Source organism: Leptodactylus fuscus, chromosome 7 (genome assembly GCF_031893055.1).
Source record: "Leptodactylus fuscus isolate aLepFus1 chromosome 7, aLepFus1.hap2, whole genome shotgun sequence".
Taxonomy (NCBI): domain Eukaryota; kingdom Metazoa; phylum Chordata; class Amphibia; order Anura; family Leptodactylidae; genus Leptodactylus; species Leptodactylus fuscus.
Window position 1 is genome coordinate 90,029,856 of NC_134271.1, and position 25,909 is coordinate 90,055,764.

At 43.3% G+C, this 25,909-nt stretch overlaps 1 protein-coding gene across 1 annotated transcript in view; it reads right to left on the reverse strand.

Annotated features, from left to right (window-relative positions):
• Positions 1–25,909, reverse strand: part of EXOC3L4 (exocyst complex component 3 like 4) — a 47,716-nt gene that overhangs the window by 14,574 nt on the left and 7,233 nt on the right. Inside the window, exons 3-6 of the mRNA XM_075283418.1 lie at positions 20,231–20,348; positions 19,598–19,726; positions 12,599–12,699; positions 10,947–11,042 (exon numbers count right to left, since the gene is read on the reverse strand). Coding sequence (XP_075139519.1) covers positions 10,947–11,042; positions 12,599–12,699; positions 19,598–19,726; positions 20,231–20,348 — 444 coding nt within the window. The remainder of the gene's footprint in view (positions 1–10,946; positions 11,043–12,598; positions 12,700–19,597; positions 19,727–20,230; positions 20,349–25,909) is intronic.

Sequence of the window (25,909 nt, forward strand, 5' to 3'; positions counted from 1 at the left end):
TAAACTAGACTGGGCTGATCACCTGGAGGCGCTGCACAGAAAGGGTCACAGCAGGCTCTACCTGCTCAGGAGGCTGAGGGCCTTCGGAGTCCAGGGGCCACTTCTTAGGGCCTTCTTCAACTCTGTGGTTGCTTCAGCCATCTTTTTTGGAGTGGCCTGCTGGGGGAGCAGTATATCAACCAGGGACAGAAATAGACTTGACAGGCTGATCAGAAGGCCCAGCTCTGTCCTGGGGAGCCCCCTGGACCCAGTACAGGTGGTGGGTGACAGAAGGATACTGTCCGTGGTGACCTCCATGCAGGAGAACAAATCCCACCCCATGTATGGGACCTTGATGGGACTTGGCACATGTAAGTGACCGTCTGCTTCACCCCAAGTGTGAGAAGGAGCGCTATCGCAAGTCCTTCCTTCCAAAAGCGATCAGGCTGTATAATCTAAATCAGTCCAAGCGAAGATCACTCCGCACAGAAAACTAATGATTATGATTATGAAGTCTTCCTTCTTTCTTCTTCTGTTCCTTAGCTGCTATGGACTCCTAGTATATCTTCTCTTCTCAGCTTATGTGTGTCTACTTCTGTAATATATTACTGTGTATTATCCTGTATCTGTATTACTATGCTGTTGTAACATACTGAAATTTCCCCACTGTTGGACTATTAAAGAATTATCTTATCTTTTTGAACTTGTACAATGAATCCACCATCACCACATCATGTGGCATTGAATTCCATAACCTCACTGCTCTACAAATAAAGAATCCTTATCTATGTTGCTAATAAAATGTTCTGTCCTGTAGGTTCAGAAGATGTCCCCTTGTCACTGTCACAGGCCTAGAAGTAAACAGATCATTACACAGGTCTTTGCACCTTGTATTTGTACGTTGTGATTAGTCTTCTTTTTTCTGAATGGAAAAAAACCTAATTTGTTAATCTGTCTCTACACACCAATCCAACCCATTTTACTTATTTTCTTGGTCACCCACCATAAGCAAAACCTAGGTGGAGGATCTGAGTCATCTAGTCGATTTAACCTTTTGCCCTGAAAATTTCAGCTGGAGTAGATGTATTGCTGTAACAAATTTCTAGTTCAGATGAGGAAGAACGCATTTCTGGTCCTGTGTTCCTGTTGTGTCTCATGTTACATGAACAATATGATCTCTGTTCAGTGGTTCAGTAGAAGATAAAATGCCTCATTCCTGTTGACCAGGTGGGAAGTGTTATTTTATTACAGTTGGCCAAGTGGAAAACAAACGGATGGTCAAGTGGGAAGAACAGTGTCTGATTCCTATATCTCTGACTGTGTTGGTAGCACTTAAAGTGTAACTAAATTTTTGGACAACTTTTGATTTCCTTTCAGCATTTGTATCATTAATACATATTGTAATATACTTTTATAACAAATTTTGGCTCCTTTTTGTGAAATCCTGATTTTTTTTAAATTGCTATTGAGAGTTGTTCCAGAGTAACTGTGTATGCAGTACAAGCTTGGAGTTTGAGTATGAGTAAATTGATAAGAAAATTAAGGTTTGGGAGGGTCACTTCAAACAGTTACCGTATTTTTCGGACTATAAGACGCACTGGACTATAAGACGCAGGTTTTAGAGGAGGAAAATAGTGAAAAAAATTTTTGAAGCAAAATAATGGTAAAATATTTAATATATGGGAGTTGTAGTTTTGCAACAGCTGCAAGGCCACATTGACAGGTGACCCTGCAGCTGTACGGAGATCCATAGAGCGGGGCCAGATGTACTTTTTAGTTATACCATTTTGGGGAATGTCTATTGCTTAGATCACCTTTTTAAATCAGAGGCAAAAGGGTGAAAAAAAACCCACTGCAGTTTGAAAAATATCAGTAGACCGGGCATTTTCGGACACAGGGATTCCTAATGCGTATGTGTTTCACAGTAATTTTCTACTTTTATATGTATTCTAGGGAAAGGAGGTGATTTAGAAGTTTTATTTATTTTATTTTTTTAAAGCTTTTTTTTTTTTTTTCACTATTTTATTGCCCCTTCCCCCTAGGTGGCTTGAACCTGCAATCGTTTGATTGCAAGTCCCATAGACGGCAATACAAGTGTATTGCCGTGTATGGGAGATTCTCTACATTACTATTACGGCTGGTCATAGACCAACCGCAATAGTAATATAGCAGTGACAGGCCGGGGAGCCTTCAGTTGGCTCCCGGCTGTCACCAGAACAGGTCGGCTCCTGCGACCTCACCGCGCAGGAGCCGGCCTGCAACTTTAAAGGTATAGGGGTGTATTCTACACTTTGGGGGGAAGGGGGGTTAAGTTTTAATGCCCATAATTAGAATGCATTCTAATTTCGGGCATTAGCTTTGGGCCTCCGTGTATACCGGAGACCCGGTTACTATGGCGACTGCTCTGTAGTAGAGCAGTTGCCATTATTCTTACAGACCCGGCATCAATCCCTCCCCGGCAATAGAACGGCGGATGCCGGGAAGGGTTTTAGATGCCTGCACAGGTGCCGGGGCCTGCAGCATTGCCACGCTCCTGTCGCTGCAGGAAGCCAGCAGCGGCAGGAACATGGCTCCACATTCGGACTATAAGATGCACCCTCATTTTTCCCCCAGATTTGGAAATTCTTGTCTTTAATTTTACACTAAAGATGCAGTGCTATCTAATTTGAGAGATAGCACTGGTCGAAAAGCCTCCCCTACCTTTATTTTCTCTGCATTTTACACAGCCCTGTACTCCAAGCCTGTACTCCTTAGGGTAAGTTCACATGGCGGGTTGTAGGGCATCAGCATTCCGCTGTGACTTTCTAATGCTGATTAAGCCCCGATGCCTATGATTGAAAGATCTAAGACACAGTTGCATAGAGTAGCCCTGAAATAAAGACCAAAATCGGGTAATCGACCCTTGGGTTGTATGAAGATGTATATATAGCGGGCATCCCTGTATAGTCCTGTTAAGGATACAAAGAGAGAGTCATTAACTCAAACTCTCTCTGTGCGGCCATTATATACTACCATGATACGCGGCAACATGCAAGGCCCCAGACTGATTGCCCGGAGTATGGCCTTTAAGAAGACCTACAACACCTAATCAAATGCCTTTTCCAAATCGATCAAGAGTACACAGAATGGGACCCCGGAACTCGAGCCTTATGTACTTTTAGAGTCAAACATGTCATAATTGTTTGGAATGGCACCATTGATCAATGTTCCTGTAGCTTAATAAGTAGTCCATGTACTGGAGTCTATATATTACTCTTATATTCCATTATATGGATATAAGTAGACCCTCTCATAAGGGACCATATAACCATGTACAAAGTCTTATGTATTTCATAGAGCCCTAGCAGATTGCATTGCACTCAGAACGTACTTTCAATTTTTGGTAATAAAGGGGATCTTTGGTATGAAGAATTCACAGAAAAACCTATTTCACTTCTGTATTTAGAAACTTTCATCAGACTCTTACAAAATCTCAATTCCTTTAAAAATGATAGGGTTTTTTTTGTTTTTTTTTTAAAGGGATGCAGACTTGGTGGCAAAACAATCATCAGGGATGACCCATGGGCTCAAATGCACCTTAAGCCTCTACTTTTAATTAAAAAAAAACAAATCCATGGCTGACAAGAAGGCAATGTATGAGCTTTCTTTGTAGCTGCCATCTATTTGACCTAGCTACCACACACATACCTCCCAACTTATGAAGAACTGAAAAAGGGACAAAATGTGCGGCGCGCGTAGTGCACCGTGGCAAATTTAGTCCCACCCACTTTTATGTTGACTCCTCCCATTCTCATTCATTTTCCATGTGCCCCCACACAGTATAATCCTCCTAGAGTCACCCGTAAATTATATGACCCCCCTCTATCTCTCCCACAGTTTCATATACACCCTTCATCTGCCTCCAGTTTCATGTCCTCTCCATCTCTGCCCCCAGATTCATGTCCCTCCATCTCTGCCCACAGTTTCATGTCCCCCATCTCAACCCCCAGATTCATGCCCCTCATCTCTGCCCCAGTTTCATGTCCCCCATCTCTGCCCCCAGATTCATGCCCCCTCCATCTCTGCCCCCAGATTCATGTCCCCCCCATTGCTTCCCCCAGATTAATGTTCCCCCATCTCTGCCCCAGATTCATGCCCCCCATCTCTGCCCCCAGATTCATGTCCCCACATCTCTGCCCCCAGATTCATGTCCCCCCATCTCTTGCCCCCAGATTCATGTCCCCCCATCTCTGCCCCCAGTGCCATGTCATCCTCTCCTTCATCTGCCCCCAGTTTCATGTTCCACCTCAATGTCCACACACTCCAGATGCAGATCTGAGTTGAAATCGGGACATACCTCCCTCCAACCGGGAAATCGGGACGGTTGGGAGGTATGCATACATGAAATAGTAAAATAGTAGGAAGGCAGGGATGGAGTGAACAGAGAGCAGAGGCTATGAATGTCCATGAGTCACGGGTGACTGTCCGACTGAGAGCTACACAGCTGGTACGGTTACATTCACACAAGGTGCAAAATGACTGTCTTGCACCCAAGCGGCAGCCATTTTCACAGATCCCACATACATTACAGTGCATGGAAGGATCTGTGAAAACGGACAAAAATAGAACGCAACGGATCAGTTACAATGGAGCATCAAAATAACAGTCATGTGAATAGCCCTCATCACAGACATTGAATGCAATGCTTCCATTTGCGCAGCCATTAATCACTGCCCTGTGTATGTAGCTTAACTGGACTTCTTCCAAGATAGATAAAGTCAGGAGCACACTGGCGGATATAAGAATCAGCGCATAGTGTGGAACCTGAAGGATCCTTGGATAATATTTTACAGGAGAGATGATTTCTTAAAACGTGAGATAGTAGACAAAGCTTAAAAATGATTGTAAGAGTTCACATTTCTCTGCCCTGTTCTATATTTGCCAAGATTTGTTGGAAAAATTCTAAATTCTCTAGAGTCTCCTGACCTAGATATACTAACAGAAAATGCTGGAAGGAAAGAAAGAAGAGGTTTTACGGTTAACCCTTACAGCTCTGGAGAGTCAAACTGAAACTGTTATAAGTGGTAAAAATGGATGGCTATGTGTGTTAGTTTCTTTCGCAGGCAAAGGATGTATTAATTGGGAGAAGTTAGTTCATCCCTCAGTGATGACATCATCAAATTTTCTTTCCCAGCATTCGCTGTTTTCAAAATGGTTTAAAAAAAACAAAATCCCATGCTGATAAAATAATGGTTTAGCAATAAGGGTGTAGTGAGATGTATGACACAAAATAACTTAGAGATTTGGGTAAATCTGACCCAAAACAACATGCTCATGCTCAAGAGTTCCAATATAGCCAGACCTGACCCCGATTAATAAATGCTTATACAGTGCTTTGTCCTTATATACAGCCCACAGTCATTTAGCCCATCCCATTGGGTCCAAGCCCTCTACTCCTATATAAAGCAACAGCCTGGTGCTTTTCATCCATAGCCACAATCTGAAGAAATGGTGCGTTGTCTTGTCTCCCCCAATTGCAGATGTTGCTGATGCCATACTTTCATATGAAAAAACTGATCTTGGCCCATCCATGTAATTTTATCAGGAGGAGATTCGCAGGCTTATTAAAGCTCATTACAGTCATATGTCTCTACTAGCTATACCCGTGACTTCGTCCGCGAACCCCCCTTCCTTGCGCGAACCATGTGCAGCGTGGCCCGTTGACCCCCCACGGCCTGCTGCTCTGGCCACGGCTCCCCACCTAGCACCCACCCGCGCCCCCTGCTCTCCCCTTATCTCCCTTCCGCGCCCCCTCCCCCCTTTCGAGCCTACAGTCACCTTCCACATCTCCCCCCCTGCCCCCACCACCACCAACCACCCTGACCCCAGTCACCCGCCCACCTCCCCCTTTAACCTGTGCAATCGGCCTCCCTCCTACTCACCCTCGGCCCTCTGGTCCCAACCCCCCCACCAAAAAACCACTCCAGGCCCCCACCCTAACTCCCAGCACCTCCCCTAAACCACCTCCCCCCCCCTCTTTCTCCTACCCAGTGCCTCCCCCCCCCCCCCCAGCCCCTTACACACCAACTCTTGTAAACCCCCCACCACTACCACTAAGGAAACTGGCGATCACGGAACCTCCAGCACTCACCTTGCATATGCTGGGGATGTCTGTGTGTAGTGACGGTGACATGAGAGTGAGTGCTGTCTGTGCTGTCTGTTCCCGGCCACACAGTACGCGGGTACGGGCGGCTGTGGGCTTGAGGCCTGGTCGTGCTGCTGTATGTAATGCCAGCATTAGGCGATATGTGGCTGGCCGGCATGTGAGCAGCGTTGGGAACATGCAGGCAGCCGCCATGTTCAGGCAAGTGTCCTCGTGCGCTGGCCACGCCCACATTTCGGCACTAACCTATGGGGCCGCTGTGCTGTCTCCCTATCCCGCCCCCGCACCGCCATGCACCAATCGGCACTGCGTGTCACTACCTGCGCTGACCTCAGGGCCGGCAGTGGAGCCGGAGCCAACTTTTGAGGGTCGCGGTGGTGATTTGGGGTGAGTGAGACACGTTTAAAGTAGCCTATGTATCCTTTGTGGCCAATATGTAGATGTGTGTGAAATTTCAAAGCAATCCATTCAGCCGTTTGGGTGTGATTGAGGAACAAACATCCAAACATCCTTAAGTAGGATGTTACATTAGAAGCATGAGTGTTATACATTGTGTTTGCTCCAGTATACTTTGTTATATAGCAAGCTATTTTTGTGCTATATGTTTTGCTAGATATTTCATTAATTATATATTCTACTGTCCATTGTGTTATATGTTGTGTTTTTACATGTTAAGATCATGACAATCTTCATGTTTTACATCAATTGAAACCGTTTTTTAGCTTTGTATGTTGGTGCCACCTGGTGGCTGTTGACATATATACACTTTTAAATCAATTTCTATAAGCAATATTAACAGCCCTGTGTCTGGAAATGAAAGTCCTCACTGACAAAACAAGGGACAGGCTGCTCTAAAAAAGTATCAGTTGATTTCAGCATTCACTTGTGTCATTGTTGTACTAAAGGAATCCTTTCTAGCAAGATTTATCGTACATCAGTCTTAATAAAGGGTCCAACTGATGAGGGAACAAGGGATTCCCTCTTCATAAATGAGTTGGAAATCCTGAAACAAAATGGAAATCTATACCAGTTACTGATCAGAAAAGTGGCATAACTTATAATGAACCTGTCAGACCGAGGTTTTCCAGGCCTGCCCTGATCCCCGCCACACTCCTTCCAAATTTGCACAATGCGGCAAGCAAGTCACGGATCAGGGCCACAATATCATCCCTCTTTACACAGGGTATAGGACTCCCCTTTATCCCCCATCCACATGTTTTAATGCCTACTTTACTGATCCCCCATCCAGTATATTGCCCTCTTTACAGACCCCAACATTGTCACTTTTATTGGACCCCCTACACAGTATTTTGCCTCTTTATTAACCCCAATACAGGATATTGACTTTATTAATCCCATATGGTATACTGCCCCTTTATTGCCGCCCTTTACAGGCCCTCTACACAGTATAATGCCTCTTTGTTGGCCCCATAGAGTAAGTGCCACCTTTACATACCACCATGCAGTAAATGCCGCCTTTAAGGTCACATAAAATTAAGTGTCCTCTTAATAGGCCCCCACAGAATATACTTCCCCCTCATACTGGCTACAACAGAGTGACTTTAGACCACTACCTACTAGATTAGTCCAGCTGGTAATAGCCGATATTCATTTACCCATCCCCACTGAAGCCTATGGCATCCTCTGCTTGGGCTTCAGCATGTTGCTGCATATTATATCCCAATGCTCAACAGAGGGAGGATACGATATCTAGATGCTATTCATTGTTGGGACGTAATGATTGGCAACCCTGAAAGCTGAAGGTGATGTGGAGGAGGAGAAGTAATTGGATGGGTATGTGAATATTGGCTATTACGTGCTGGAATAATCCAGCCTATTAAAAATAAATTTAAAAAACTGTAGGGGTGGTAGTTCTGCCCCTGAAAAACCCTGTACTCAATAATACAAGTACTGCCCTAGCATTAGGATCAACACTTTAGTAAACAATATACCTTAAACCAGGGGTCCCCAACCACCGGTTCGTGGACTAGGACCAGGCCGTTGGGTTTTTTTTGCCAGTCCGTGGGGCAGTGGGCTGGCCTCAGTCTTAGCTGGATACTTCACACTAGGCCATGTTGTTATAGTAACATGTTAACTATCAGATAGCGTGGCAGCTACAGGATGCCATGCTACGCTATAGTTTACACGTTACAATAGCAATGTGGCCCAGCAAGAATTATCCAGCTAAGACTGAGGCCAGCCACCATCCCGCTACAGTGTAATTGCTAAGGACACCGCGCTACTCAATAGTTTACACATTACCATAGCAACATGGCCTAGCACGAAGTATCCAGCCTCGGTTTAGTGATTCGCCATGTCCGCTCTGATGCTCGTGTCACACCCACCTGCACTGCAGAGCATCCTGGCGGTGAAGCCTGCGTATAACCCTCATATGACCAAAGCCCCTCCCCTGTCCCGACCAATGAACCATTCCACTGTAGCTCTAGCTTTATGTTTAGGTTCATTGTCTTGCTGGAAGGTGAATCTCTTTCCCAGTCTCAAGTCTTTTCCAGCCTCCAACAGGTTTTCCCTGTATTTAGCTCCATCCATCTTCCCATCAACTCTGAGCAGCTTCCCTGTCCCTGCAGAAGAAAAGCCTCCCCCCAGCATGATGCTGCCACCTCCATGCATCACAGTGGGGATGGTGTGTTAAGGGTGATCAGCAGTATTAATTTTCCACCACACATAGAGCTTTGTATTTAGGCCAAAAAGTTCAACTTTGGTCTCATCTGCCCAGAGCACCTTCTTCCACATGTATGCTGTGTCCCCTATATGACATGTGGCAGACTGCAAACAGCACTTCTTATGTCTTTCTTTCAATAATGGTTTTGTTCCTGCCATTCTTCCATAAAGGCCAGATTTTGTAGAGTGCAAAACTTATAGTTGTCCTGTGGACAGACTCTCCCACCTGAGCTGTGGATTTCTGCAGCTCCTCCAGACTGGCCATGGGCCTCTTGGCTGCTTCTCTGACCAGTGCTCTCCTTGCTCCATTTGTCAGTTTAGGGTGACGGCCACGTCTTGGTAGATTTTCAGTTGTAGAATACTTTTTCCATTTTTGGATGATGGATTGAACACTGCTCCTTGGGACGCTCAAAGTTTGAGATATGTTTTTATAACCTAACCCTGCTTTAAACTTCTCCACAACTTCATCTCTGACCTGTCTGGTGAGTTCCTTGGTCTTCTTGATGCTGTTTGTTCACTTGTGTTCTATAACAAACCACTGAGGCCTTCACTGAACAGGTGTATTTATACTGAGACTTAACTACACACAGCTGGACTCTATTAACTAATTAAGTGACCTCTGAAGGCAATTGCACTGGATTTTATGTAGGGGTATCAGAATACAGGGGGATGAATACTTTTCCACATTACACTGTTCAGATTTTTTATTTTGCTTAACATTTTGAGAACTTTGTATCATTTTCCTTCCACTTCACAATTATCTGGTACTTTGTAAAGTCTATCACTTAAAATCTCAGTAAAATGCATTTAAATTTGTGGTTGTAAGGTGATAAAATGTGAAAAAGTTCAAAAGTTTGCAAGTCACTGTATATCCTCCCACACTGCCAACCCTGCAATAATCCATCCTATAAGTCTGCCCTAGATCTGCAGGTATTAACATTGTTCTCTCAAGCTGTTACAGGTTTTTCAGGTGGGAGGGTTTCCTCCCTGCTTTGCTACATTCATAATAAGCAGGAATTTTCCTAAGAACTGGTTCCCTACCGTCAACGGTGTCTGTGAATATGTAGCAGGTGCAAACAAACAGATTTATAACTTCTTGCGGTTGGTAACTGTCACTTAACCCCTAATATTCTTCATATAGGTTTAAAACATCTTGTAGCTATAGGGGATGCAAAGATAGCAACTGTATCTGATGAGTGCCTAAATCCACTAGACAGAAAACAGAGCAGGATTACAACATATAGAGCAGTGATTGCTTCTCATTGCACTGTAATAAAATCCTACTACATGGCGCTAGCTCACTGAAGAACGCAATGTACATACAGTAACATTCAGTGAAGCTTTTGCACTCATCTCTGTCTTCATGGGGCTCCATAGCAAAACTTGTAATGTGTCCCCAATTTACCATGACCACCTTATATGAGGTTTTTTGGTTTTTTTATGGCTAATCCTTAGGACCGGGTGCAGCCTCTAACATTTGATCTGTGTTATCACAGTTATGTCACAGCACAGGAATAATGCATACTGTGGCATTACAGGATCAGGCCAATGCACGCAATGATGTCGAAGTACTAGAATAATGCACCCAGTGATATCACAGTATCGGGATAATGCACAATGTGATTTCACGGTACAGGAATAATGTATATAGTGATAGTACAGCACACCAATAATAATATACAGTTATGTCACAATACAGGGATAAGGGACACCGTGATGTTATAGTACAGTAATAATTTGCACAGTGATGTCACAGCACAGGGATAATGCAAACAGTGATGACACAGTACAGTGATAATGCATGCACTGGTGTCACAGGACAGGAATAATGCTCAATGCCGTTATAGTACAAGGATAATACACACAGTGATTCCACAGTACATGGAAAATGCACCCCATGATGTCACAGTAAACAATTTGGCTTTCCATTTACCCATCCATCATCCATAGTTATCACTAACTGTACCCTAGGTCTCAGTGGAAATGGACCCCCTTTTGTTGGGCCCCATAGCAGCTGCTATGTCTGCTACTCTGCTATTGACGTCTATGATTTGGGCCCAGGAACTAATATTATGCATTTGTATAAATATCTTGTACCCTATAACATTATTCTTGTTCTAATCTATGTGGATCTAACACTCACCTGAGCTTCACGAAACTATTCACATAGACAACAGTGTAATGAACAAACAATTTGGTGAAACTAGTGCCAACACAATCCTGGAAAGCAGTTTGCAATCTATGGACAAAACATAAATGTGTTAAATTCAATGAAGAGCTGATATACAGATGTAGCAGAGCCAAATCGAACTTCTGCAACTGGGTAAACTGCTACAGCGTGATATCTTATCACAGAAGACATTACCTCTTCTGACCCACATCAAGTCCTCGCACACAGCTAGCCAATATCCTACTCGGCACTGATAAGAGACAAAATCCTTGAAACAGCTATCTGCAATGGGAACCTCTTCCTTTTGGAGGGTGGTATACTGACTTGGAGATTATTCCCAGATTATGCCTTTAGGTTTCTTAGAAAAACAGTTATTAATCTATAAAGAGCTACTTTCCAATAGGTGGCACTAGGAGAAAGTTCACCAATGAGGTCTTATTTGTATATCCCTTACACAGAAGACAACAAAAACATTTTCCAATGACTTTTGATTGTTTTTGTTCTCGTCTCTGTTATGATATTATGCTACCACAGTTTAACCAATTGCAGAAGTTGCACAAGACTAAATATGCAAAATGAATGAGGGTTTCACAGCGTCATAATACAGTAGACCTTATGAAAGTCCTGCTTATATATTTTAAGGGGGGATAGAGTCCGCAAACGATCACGCAATGCTAGTGTGTGTGCAGCCTTAATCCTACTAGACAATTGAATACATATAAGGAAAATAGTATTACAGTGCTATGTATATCTCCCTAATACCCACTATTTATCCACCATATTTGTTTTGTTTGTATATGAAAAACTGAGCATTTTGAATTCTGAATAGTTCTTTTCACATTTATTTTCAGTTCCCCTCTTGAACTCGACTAGGAAATCACTTGATCACATACACATATGATGCAATATTTCTGTACTTCAGTATATTATCATATTACCATTGTCCTATTACTATTAGTGTAAATGGGTGCAATCGAACCATTGGTATGGTAGGCTTTACTATGCTCCTGGCTACCATACTAACTGATCAGCCTCTATTATGAAAATGCTTTGACTCCAATCATTTTAAGATGGGGGTCCCTATATAAACTCAATGTAGTAGTGCCTTCACCTCTTGTGCACTAATTCAAGTAGACACAGGAATAAGGAATGAATATGGGATTAACATTCAAAAACTGACAATAATGGATAGGGAAAGATAGAGAAGAAACTCTTTGATTCCTACTACCTCATTTAAAGATGCGACCATCTTTACCATGCCTTGGCTGGACATGACTAGATGTGCAATACACAAAATGACCAGGTATACAAAACAACACAAGATTGCAACATTCTGTTACAAAGGGATATACTGTACTATATGTGGCTGTTTGTGGCCACCCAGTGGCTGTGTTGCGCATTGCAGACTGTCAATCGTTACACTAGTGTGTTGCAATCTTGTTTGGTTTCAAGAGACATTGGAGTCCTTAACCAAATTTGAGCTAAGGTAAAGTTGGATGTATCTGTGCAGTAGGATGGGCAGCTTTACAGTCCAAAAGCTGCTCTAAAAGTGTGCTACTTAAAGTGAGAGAACAGCAACAGTCAGGACAACATGAACGTTTTATTATATGGATTTAATAACAAACCTTGTGATGAACATTCCCAGCTCCTCTACACAGATATTGGCTGCGGAAGTCTCTAGTTCATCAGATAGTTTTGCAGAGTTTCTGACATGAGTTCCTATAATCTACAAAAGATAAAATATATATTGTAGGTAGTGTCTGTGATACATAAGCTTGAAGTTTATTCATAAATGGAGCCTTGGAAAAGTAAAATCCCTGTTAACTATAGGTGGAGATATATATATATGCACTTTTTACCTAAACCTTTTATACCTAAATATTTTCATATGCTCAATCCTCCCTTACAATGCCAACACAATGCTGCCATCTATTGCCAACATAATACCACTATACAATGCCTAAATAATAATACATGAATCTGGGATAGTGAAGGGGTCAGTCATGAATTCCAGTTTAGTTTATAAAGAGATGAAGGGGTTAATGTTTAAGTCCCTAGAGATCTTGGGCAGTGAATAAGCTAAAGAAAAGTCTAAAAGTCTCTTATGGTCTTGAATAGTGAAGGATAAGCAGTAAAGTCTCGGGTGGTCTTGGAAAGTGAAGAGGTTAACATTAAATCACTGGTAGCTATGAACTATGAAGCAGGAGAGGCAGAGAAGGTGGTGGCCCTGGGCCCACTGATTCTGGGGGCCCACCCCAGGACCACCGCAAAGTCAAGCAGCAATTTCAGTTGTAGCTTCATCAGAAGATGAGGATACAATTAAAATACATGGTAGCTTCCCTACCACTACATTCATACTTGCCTACATGCTTGCCTCCACTCCTGTGCTGGACTTCTCTTGCTGCCTGCATACATTTTTTTTTTAGATCTCAGACAAATCCTTTAATATAAGGGGGCATTAGGAAGCAGCATTTATTCACATGGGCCTCATATAAGGGGGCATAGTGGGAACTAACCTCTGGGCAATTAGGCTGTATTAAAGTGGTATGCAGGTATTATCAAATAGACAGCATTATTAATTTAGGGGTACTAATAATTTAAGGGGCACAAGGGGTATTATTATTTAAGGGGGCAAACAGGAAGTATTTTGTGTCACCCCCTCTACCTCATAGATTGTAAGCTCTTGCGAGCAGGGCCCTCAGTCCCATTGTGTGAAATGACTTTCTTTGTAATGTATCTTTCTGTCTGTATTTGAACCCTACAAATTGTACAGCGCTGCGGAATATGTTGGCGCTATATAAATAAAATTTATTATTATTAGTAGTAGTAGTAGTAGTAGTAGTAATTTCAAGATGCACAGATTATTATTCATTTCTAAGGGATTTTTATATTAAAAATTTTGATAGCTCAGTCCAAATGGAAGAAACAGGAAATGTGAACAATTATAGTCTAAGACAGGGGTGGGCAATTAATTTTCCCATGGGGCCGCATAAGAAATTGAAACTATGCTAGAGGGCCGCGCCACTGCAAATTTAGCTCCACCCACTTCTATGTTGATTCCGCCCATTCCCAAGCATCTTTCCATGTGCCCCCACACAGTATAATCCTCCTACAGTCACCCGTACATTATATGCCCCCACATTATAATGTTCCCTTCCAACTGCCCCACAGTATTAAGTCCCTCTCCTGGTGCCCCAGTTTAAACTGGTGGAAACTATAGGGGACATGAAACTGGGGCAGCTGGAGGGGGACATTAAACAGTGGGGGTAGTAGGAGGGGGGCAATAAATTGACAGCTGGAGCGGGACATGAAACTGGGGGCAACTAGAGGGGGACATTAAAATCAGGAAGCTGGAAGCAGACATTAAACCGTAGGGGTAGCTGGAGGGTGACATTAAACTGGGGGCAACTAGAGGTGGACAGGTCGCGTCCAGCTTCCTCCACAGTTTAATGCCCCCTCCAGTTGTCCCCAGTTTAATGTCCCCCCAGTTTAAGTGCCCTCTTCATCTACCCCCAGTTTCATGTCCCCCCTCCATTTCTCCCTCAGTTTCATATCCCCCTTCATTTGCCCCATTTCATGCCCCCCCTCCATCTCTCCCCCAATTTCATGCCCCCCCCCTCCATCTGCCATCTCTGCCCTAGTATAACATTCCCCTTCCATCTCTGCCCCTAGGTTACTGAGACAGACACACACATACAGACAGACAGACACCTATAGACACACACACACAGACACACACAGACAGGCAGACAGACACATACAGACAGACGGACAGACACATTTAGACAGACAGACACACACTCTCCACCCTGCATCTCACATTCCCCTCTCAGTACCTTAGGACACACACCACATGTCTCCATCTTCTTGCACTGTCCTGCCGGCACTAAGACACGCCTCCCTAGACATGCCTCCCTAGTCAAGCTGTGCGGGCTGAATCAGTCAGAGGACCAGATATGGCTCGCGGGCCGGGCTTTGCCCAGGTCTGGTCTAAGACGTCACTAAATATTTCCTCCACTGTATTTACTCAAATATTCTGCAGAGCCCTGTGTAGAGTTGGTATCTATCACTATATGGTCACCGTATGGTGTTAATATTGTTGTGCCTAAATTGGAGGCCCACTCTGATTTGTTTTTACCCCCATGTGCTGAATCCTATGCCTATGAGTAAATTGTAAAGACTCTGATAACTTAGAGCAGTAAAGGGATAATGGTAAAGTCCCTGGTGGTCAAAGGCAGTGGAGGCGTAATGGTAAAGTCCCTGCTGGTAAAGACTTGCACGTCAGAATTCTGGTTTATAAAGCCACAAAATAAGTTCTGTGACTTTATTGAACTTACTTGGGAAACACTTAAAATTACAGAAATTTTATACATTTTTGTCTTGCTAAGGAGTGGTAAACAAAGTGGTGTAATATCTGAGGACAGAAATGTTAGATATTCTTAGTGCAAGAAAGCCCCCTTCAAAAAAAATTGCTGAAATACAGGGCTTAATATATTTCCCCAAGGAGGAGTTCCCATGCGGGAATTAACTAGATAAATGATGATTTACTGATTTTTAATCAATACCTATTGCAAAATTTTTTACAATGTTTGTTCTGTTTTTTAAATGCATTGGCAGAATACAAGTATAAGAAGTTTCACCGGTATAGAAACTCTTTAAAAAAAAGCATTTTCCTTTTTAGTGCAGTTCTTTCTTTAAATCTAGCACTGCATAGAGAGGGTTAAGCGTATATATCTGGCGTCAGATATTTAAATTCCTTGACTCCAACAATTAAACCACTTTGTAAGCTGGCATATCTGCTATTGTGATGCCAATGTACCGGCCATTGAAATGCAAATGGACATGAAATTGCAGTTTCAAAATCCCTCATCTATCACGTTCTGCCAGGAAGCGGCTGTAAATGCTCCCAGCGTCCACATGAGTCACAATGTTGCAGTAAAACAATAACCACATGTTGTGCTTTATTTTACAAGGTGGAACGACAAAATATTTGTACCAGAGAAAACCTGCTGGAACGTAAATTATCTGCAGTGACCAAAATGCAGAGCCGGCTAGCACGAAGCATGCATAAGCAAGGCACAGGTCAATAGTCCAATACCAGTCGAAGGTGAACAGTTTGAACCATCACTTAAAGGGATATACACTACCATTATATCACTGAAAAAATAGCCACACTTTCCTGATATCAGATGAAAGCATGGTTCTATGCTGGATGCAGATAGATCCAGCAAGGTGCAGAATGTAAGAATACAACCACTTATCAGCATTCTGCACCGCTGCTATCTTTACCATAGGGCCTGTCTGCATCTTGCATAGATCCATGCTTTCATCCAATATCAGGTATATGGTGTCCTTTTGCAGTGATTTGTACTGTACACACAGTTAAGGTTCCGCATGTAGCTCCATTGCCACTTTTTGATAGCAACCATCACTTTCTAAAAACTATTCTAGTCTATAGTCACTTTTCAGTCCATAAATTCTGATTCACTGCAGTAACTGTAAAGCACATACATAGCACAGCCCAGTGGCGTAACTAGGAATGGCGGGGCCCCGTGGCGAACCTTTGACATGGGCCCCCCCCCCCCCCCCGACATCGAAAACCCCGACCAACGCCGAAAACCCTGCACGACCCCACCCCCCGCATTCCTACGCACACTATTACGCTCCATATTGGCCCCTGCACACATTATTATACCCATAGTGGCCCCTGCACACATTATTATACCCCATAGTGGCCCCTGCACACAGTATTCTACCCCATAGTGGCCCCTGCACACAGTATTATACCCCATAGTGTCCCCTGCACACATTATTATATCCCATAGTGGCCCCTGCACACATTATTATACCCCATAGTGGCCCCTGCACACACTATTATGCACCATAGTGGCCCCTGCACACAGTATTATCCCCCATAGTGGCCCCTTCACCCACTATTATGCCCCGTTGTGGACAGCCATTAACAATTATTATACTCTGGGGTCTTTTCAGACCCCAGAGTATAATAATCGTAGACCCGGGGGAAGAACAACATAAAAAAAAACAAAAAAAGACACTGTAACTTACCTGTCTCCCGACTCCCCGCTGGCGGCCATCTTCAATGACGTCAGGGACGTCATGTGACCGGGAGCCTGCGTCGCGACGCATAAGGACGCAGGCCCCGATCATGTGACATCTGAGACGTCACACAAGTAGGCCGAAGCCTGCACGGAGCCTGGAGAGGTAAGTAACACAGTTTTTTTATGTTCAGTTACCTCTCCTGCACTTCCGATCATTATACTCGGGGGTCCGAAAAGACCCCCGAGTATAATAGTGCTTGTGGGGCCCGCAGTGTCACTTACCGATCCCGGCCCCTGCCAGGATCGGTAAGTATATAGGGCCCGTTAGCGGCTGGAGTAACTCCAGCCGGTAACGGCCTATTAAAAAAAAAAAAAAAACGCAGCGGTAGCGGCTGCCACCGGGCCCTTAATGTCCCGGGCCCTGTGGCAGCTGCTACTGCTGCTACCACGGTAGTTACGCCACTGTCACAGCCTACACACAATACATTCCTGAATATTTCAACATTATCCATTAACAATCTGAAAGGACTGTCTTAAAGAGTAAGTGTTGCTTTCATTTTTTTCCTTAAAGGGGCTATATCAGCAAAATTATGCTAATAGAGCCCCACATATGCGTGAATAGCCTTTAACACTAGAAGTCCAAGACATTTCGAGCTCCCATTTCAAGCAATGGTAGAAATGTTAAATGACCCCTCTCTGGGACTTCTAGTGTTAAAAAGGCTATTCAGGCACCGTAAATGTTATATTAAACCCCGGTACCGTTTTTAAATAAAAGCATTAAAACATATATGCTAATCGTACCTGAACGTGCACCATGGGCGGGGATGCACGATGCTACGTCATCTTCGGGCACGCCTGCCTCTTCTGTCTTCTTGTAGTTACGCCCTCTGGTTCCGTGTCTTCTTCCTTCTTGTCTTCAAATCCAGCGCCTGCGTAGTAGCACTTCCCTCTGGAGCACTACTGTGCAGGCTCACTTGCCAGTCCCTGTAGAACTACACGTACTAAACGTACTGCACGCTCGCGAACTGCCATTAAGTAAAATGGCGAGTGAGCCTGCGCAGTAGCGATCTGGAGGGAAGCGTTAATACACAGGCGCGAGATTTGAAGACCTCAAGCCGGATAGGAAGACCAATAGGAAGCCGGGAGAAGAGATGGGACCAGAGGGCGTCGCTCCAAGAAGACAGAAGAGGCAGGCGTGCCCGAAGATGACGCGGCATCGTGCATCACCGCCCCCTTTGCACGTTTGGTAAGATTTGCATATATATTTTTATGCTTTTATTTAAAAACGGGACCGGGGGTTAAAATTTACAGTGCCTGAATAGCCTTTTTAAAGGCTATTCATGCATATGTGGGGCTCTATTAGCATAATTTTGCTGATAGAGCCCCTTTAAATCAATAACTTGGGTTAATAGAAGACACTTTGTAATATATTTCATCAAGATGCTTCTATCTACTCTTTTCAGCCATCTCTTGCTTGCTATATAGCTCAGTTCATTGCACAGAACTATTTTTAACACAAACGGGTTAGGTCCGATTCACATCTGCATTCAGGTTTCTGTATGTTCCGAACAGAAACCTATCCACATAAAAAAGCGGTTAGCTAAGGAAAGCCGCTGACCCCCTAGACTATAATGGGGTCCATGTGGTTTCTGCACAAAAAATGTGGAGAGAAAAGTGCTGCTTGCGGGGCTTTTCTCTCCACATATTTCATGAGGATAGGCAAATGGAATGGCCCAAACGCAGATGTGAACCGGGCCTCAGAGTTCACAGACAAATCATGTTACATAGAACTCTATGGAGAGGAGAAGGAGGAGGAGTCCAGTGACTGAGAAACAGAGGCAGATACATGTTGTCTTGGGTAAATGTGTTTAGAACTTTCATAGAAGGTTTAGGAGTACTGAGCAGTATGGATGTGAATAAAGCTAGTGAGCTAGATGTTGTACTATAATCTGCTCCAGGACATCTCTGACACTCTTGATTCTCTCTTCTAGACTTGTATAAACTGTAGCCCATGTTAGAGAAGACAGCTCTGAGCAGTGAATTAAGCAGGTAAGCAGGCAGGAATAGAACTAATAACAGTAGATAGAAGCACTTTTCTCTAATGAGATACATTACATAATATCTAATACTCACATGACCTATAGATTTATGAACAACTCTTAATGTCCGTTTAACATCTGTCAAGGGAAACAGTGATCCAACAGATTGATTTTTCAAGTCTTTAATTGTTTTTTTACAGTCTCCTGTCTTGGATCCCACATATGTGTCTGAAAGACACCAAGACTTGCAAAGCAGTGAACGCCAACCTACTCAATGGCATTCATATTTTTATGCACCTGCAAATTTATGGACCATTTCAAGTGTTTTGATTCTTCAATGGAATCACAGTCCAACAGTACCCTTACATTATAGCTGCGAATTACAATTTCAGCCTCTAACTCTATCACTGCAGCTTCTATGGAGGCAAATCTCCTAAAGCAGGACCTGCCCCCAGTGCACTTATGGGCTGATCTGCACAGCTATAGAAAGATTATCTCGGCATTCCTTCATCGCCAGCACTGTTACCTCCTCAATGTCTGTATGGATTGGTAAATTGCAGCTGTCTTCCAATACTGTTGCTTCTACCTCTTCTTCTTTTTCCCAGTTTCTCTTCTCTATTTCTATGATGTTGCTCATATATGTTCTGATTGTTTTCTAGAAGAGACAATATAAAGATAAGAAGATGAAGTCACCATATACGAATGTCCCATTGCGTAATATGCAAGATGATGCAATAGCTTAGTCTAGGACTGTACATGGATAAGTGCATGTCATATAGCCTTTTATTCAAGGACTTGCCGTATAGGGCTACTGGTCTGTGAGATATAGACAGAATTAGACACTCATGCTGATAGACTCTAAACAGACTCAGTAGTGTAGCTGTAATGGCGGCCCCATAGTGAGAAGGGGCCTAGCCCTAAACTGTCCTCCATACAGATTTTAATACTGATCTCAATACTAACTGTAAATATCCATATGCAATGAACTCCTTACTAGTGGTAGATACAAATATCCAGAACATTATTGTTAAACTGTATTACTTTGGACCTAAAAACGAACATTGAATTTAATTGGAAGAAAGTAGCACTGTTTTCTTGATCTTAATCAATCAGGTTAAGTATTCATTACAGTAAGGACATAATCATCATAAAGAATTACCTGCAAAGCCTGATTATAATCTTTTTTCAGCTTTTCAAGACATTCTCCTTCTAACAGAGGACAGAGACTTAAAGGGTTAATCTCCGGTTGAAATTCAGGATTGCCCATAAAATCATCACTGCAAGAGTTAAATTGACAAATTGAGTTGTTATAGTGTTACATTCAGCAGGGTTTTCTGTATCAATGAAAAGTCTGATCTATGGGAAGAATATGCAAATCTGACTTCCATGATGTAATTAGGATACCAGTGCCTCAGTCATGCACACCAATAGAGGGCGCTCACTGAGGATGTGTAAGTCTATCTTCCATGATGTAATTAGGAAGACAGAGTCTCAGTCATGCAACCCAAGTCTGATCTAGTACAATACAAGTCATATAGGGTGGAGGTGGGTACACTACTACAGATTATGCAGGAGGTCCTGGAGCTTCATATTACACCTCATAGGGCCACTTTTATAGCAATCAGAAGAGTCACTAAGCTCCTCTAGGGTCATGAATGGCGAAATGACTTTGTTATTTATTTATTATAGGAAACTGAAACCTAGGAAAAGCTGAGTGATATTCTTTCCAAACAATAGTCATTAATATGTGATCATCCAGCTATTGTGAAAATACAACTCAATATGTGGTTGCTGGACTATGTTAAGAGTTGTAGTATTTCTACAGTTTGGAAGCCATGTTCTAGAAGCTTAAGGCCATGTTCACATGATGAGTTCCAAGCGTAGTCCATGTGTGGGGCTATATCTTACACTAGAAGTTGTGTGAGACCTGACACTTCCATACTGTAGTGATCCAGCTGTTTAGGATTTCCCTGCCAATACACAGACTATCCAGGTGGAACACAACCTAAAAGCTGTAATATTTGTTGCCAAACCTGGGCCAAATGTAGCAAAAAAACATTCCAACTCAAGAATGTATATTACTCTGGGATTACTGTTTGTTTATTTCTGGGGGAATGGTTCTTTAACAGATTGTCTAGGAAAGTGTCTCCGCACTCTCCAGTCACATCTCAAGAGTGATAAGTCTTCTTTAAGTAAATTGATTTTCACATTAGTGTATTATTCTCTTGAGATAGCTGATTGTCAGAGATGGAGGCCGATCTGTTGCCATGGTGATCATTCGGGGTTACGCTTCAATTTCGACACACAAATTCTCGCAGAAGGACACTTAACCAATATGGGAAGTGTGCTCTCAAGGTTCCTTCATATACCCCTGATCCAGCACATGCTGATAAATGTACTTTCCTCCTGGCAGTAGGTCATAAATGTTGAATGCCCCATAGCTTTGATTACAGGTATGGAGAAAGGCACTTAATGCAGTGCAGGAGGCTGCGTGTTGTTACTGTGTGCCGGCGTATAGAGCAGTAACAAGTATGACACATGCAGATTAAACATTCCTTCAAGTGATTTCCAATGTAATCATATCCAACCCCCAGATTTTAACCCTCTAGTTATAAGGAATGGAGGAATTAACAAAATGTTAATACAGCTACAATGAAAAGGAGCTCAAGGACTATAGACAATTGCAACTATATTTTTGGATTAAAAGTAAAGAAGAAATTCTGCAAATAGTCGTAACATAAAATTTTAGTTTTTTTTGTATGCAGCTCCATTGTGTGTCTATGTGTGTTCATGGTAACAGACGACACATGGCAAATGGTAGTCTAATTCTGCTGTTATATTAATCTATTATATCTTCCTCCTCTTCTACCATCTGTGAAGAAGAGGGAATGTGATAGTTCTGAATGTAGCCTATAACCATGGAGAACTGAATAGGACTTCTATACATGAAATAGTAGAGGCATTATTAATAAAGATTCTTTTTCATCTTAGAATCATTGCAATAAGTGGAAAATAGTTCCAATAGTATACATAATATTACAGTCTAGAAGCTACATAGTGTTACATCCACCCTTGTACAATGGATGCAAAATAAACAAATCCTGCCTAGTTCTGACTTCAGTACAAGATCAGTTGGGAGAATGAATATTGGTGTTGATAAGTGACCGGCGCAGTCAGAGACAAGGCTTTTGGATGGTCTGAGTAACATCAGTGTGCCTGTCATGTGTAATAACCACACTCATTATGACACCTGAAATATCAGTAATCTGCTCCACTGGTAACCCTCAGGACATTGTCAAATGTTTGACCATTGGGCATAATTAAAATCTATTCTACTCATGAGTTATCCTATCAGTTATTTTGGCCACATGCCATAGGGACTCTCACCCAACCTTCTGTGTGTCCTTAATGACATTATACATCTTCACTATTCTACTTGCTCTCTTTTTCTCGCTCAGGTCTTGAGTTGGCTAGTTTCTGAACAGAATTCCATAAATGAAGTAATGACAACAAACAAAGACCAACATACAGATGTGATAGAACAACCGATGTTAGAAGTAACCGCGCTCCCCTTGTAGATTCAAAAAACAGCTTTATTGGTATATAGACTCACAACACTACGCGTTTTGGACGTTCAACTCGCCCTTCTTCAAGTGTATTGATTCTATAATAAAATAAATAAAAATATCATTACCCACACACCTAAGAGGTGTAAGGAGACTGCAGCTGTACCCACCCTAAGGAGGAACCCTCCGACCTTGGATTGTCTTGCCATCAGGGAGTTGACTCAGGTTCACAACCTTGTAAGGTGAGCCTTACTCCTTTATTTCCCAATATTGATACCTGAAATACTACACTACGGGTTGCTCAGTGATTTCTTTTGTTTTGATAAATTAAGTAATGACTGAGACTTAAAGAGAGAGAGAGACACCGAGCGCCAATAGTGTAGTAATCTTAATTACAAATTAAGCCTCTTACCTAGATGTGTTGTGACTAGTCACAACACCAATGACACGCAGAAATGAAACGTGGTGGCAGCAGCTAGTCCCCTTGCGTTAGCCAAGGCTCGCAATGAATAATGTACAGATATCCCTCAGAGTCAAAGACCAATCGGGTGGCAGAGGAGTGGGGTGGAGTGCGCACAAACCAGCCAAAAATGTAATCTTCCAAAAAGTTTATTACCAAGTCACTACGCGTTTCGGGCAATAGCCCTTTTTCAAGTACATATAAAACTGGCTGATAGCCTGCAGCGTCCGATATGTATACATTTTCGGCTGGTTTGTGCGCACTCCACCCCACTCCTCTGCCACCCGATTGGTCTTTGACTCTGAGGGATATCTGTACGTGAGACTTAAGAAGGACCTTTACTCATCTCCTCCAATTCCAACTCTTTGCATTCTTTAATAGTTGCCACTATACTGATTCTGGAATGATTGGACTTTTTCTCTAGCCCCTACGATTCCAAGGCTATCCTTGCTGTTAGTTTCCGTTTTCAGTGCCATTAGCCCCTCTATTGTCAGCTGGGCAGTCCTTTTTCTTTCTAATCCAGCCCATGACCACCTACCTGACAATATAGAGCATGCAAGTACTAAAAAATATAGAAATGATTGTTCGGAATTGGTGGATAAAGAAAAAGATCCAACTGCGCCATATCAATGAAACAGCACCTACTGAAGGGTGCAAAGAGTCAGAGCGTCTATAGGTGGTGCAAGGACCTCTTTAATGCAATTTCAGTGCTGTTTATGTGCATTTTCTCCCACATTAAATTAAGTAAAGAATTTTCTTTATGCATTTAATCTTTATCTATTTCTGCAATGTTTTAGACAAGCCTTTTATTCCAACTTCACAATGGTGCTGGGATTCTATTCATGGACCAGGAAGCTCTGGATGAAAAGTGTATTAGGTTTCTTTTAAAGCTCTCTTTTATATAATGAAAAGATATTCATTTTCTGTTGTGATTTATAAGCCATTTAACATATTGCCTATATAGACGCCTGACTCATTGTAGTGATATATACTGTATAGACTCTTATATCTGCCACTACTTCTATATATAGTGTATGTATACAGGTAACTTATACATTATTTTATACTTGGACTCCCACGATGGTGGGTGACATCACGGCGCTGACATGAAGCACACACTGGTAAGTGCATGAAAAACAAGTTAAGTGTTCAGGAAAATTGCTTTATTTGTGGAACACGAGGTACCTCAGCTGAACAATTAGTCACAGTGCGTAGGATTAGCAGCGTTACCCAACCTTTGTGTTATTTGTTACTGCGAGGGGAAAACAAGGAATTAATGCAGCCACAGTAATATGAGAAATTACACAGGATAAAGGCAGAAACATAACGGAGTCTGTCCCTGCCTTCCCCCACACACAGGTCCTGTTCACATTTGGCTTGCGGGGTCTGTTCACACCTAGAATACAGGACCTAAAGGTCTGTGTCTCATATCACACATTGGGGGAGCAAACTACAGATTTTGCACTGTGCCCAGTTATGCCTCTGAAAAAAATGTGCTGGAGATACAAAATTCTGGATTGTAGCAGGGACTGAAGTGTGTGCCTTTTTTTTTTTTTTTTTTTTTTTTTTTGGGAGGGGGGGGGTTGCCATTGTTATTTATTACTATACAGTTACCAGACACTGGGTTAGGGTCCTGAGCATTAGATAAACTCTCAGCTAAACTGCACCACATATATTTAGAGGGGTCAGAGCCCTGTTTTTATATTACTGAACTCTGAATCCCCTGCTTACAAAGGGCAATAAGTTAACTGAGTAAGGGGCCACACGGTGGCTCAGTGGTTAGCACTGCAGCCTTGCAGTGCTGGGGTCCTGGTGTTCAAATCCCGCCAAGGGCAAAAAAACATCTGCAAGGAGTTTGTATGTTCTCCCCGTGTTTGCATGGATTTCCATCCCATATTCCAAAAAAGACATACTGATAGGGGAAAAAAAAAGTACATTGTGAGCTCTATGTGGGGCTCACAATCTACATTTAAAAAAAAAAAAAAAAAAAAGTAAACTGAGTATGTATTATATATATTGTACTTTATATAGGTACTAGCGGTACCCGTGACTTCGTCCGATCCACCTGGAGAGCCACGCAGGCTTGTTCCTTTGCGTTGTGTCCGCAGCGGGCCCTTCCTACACCTGTGGGCCCATGGACCCCCGGGCCCCACCCTGCGGGCTGCTGGATCTCTTTTCCTCCTATTCCTCCTGGCGCCCGCCACCCCCCTTTCTCCCTACCCACTCCCCCATGTTCTCAGTCCTTCCTCCTACCCCGTGCCCCTTTGCCCCCCACACACGTGCACCCTCCCCCCAACAACATGCCCCTCCTTGTTACCTACCCTGTACCCCCTTTCCCTCCATGCCCCCTTCCCCTGTGTTACCTACCCCGTGCCCCCTTTTCCCTCCCCCAGGCCCTGCCGACCGTGTGGCCCCGGCCTCTCCACACCCCGGGCATCCCGGGCACCAATGTTATAGGGGTGCCTATGCAAGCCATGTGGCCCCATGCCATCTGTGGGGGCAGTGGCAGTCCTGTCCCCGTCCCCCTCCCATGGGCCTCCGGGTGTACCTGCCCAGGACCCCCTTCCCGCGTCCCCCACTGGACCAGCAACCTCCTCACCCTCAATACCCCATCCGTCTTCCTTCTCAAAGTCCCCCAACTCACCTGTCATCACAGGCCTTCTTTGGGCGAATGAGAGGGTAGACTGGCCTGCCGACATCCCCGATGGACTTGTAGTGTCCCGAGAGACCGCAGCCGCTGCGGAACAGCTGGCCGAGCCGGCGTTCCAGAGCGCGGCGCAGGCGACCCCATGCCCAGCCGAGGCAGAGCACT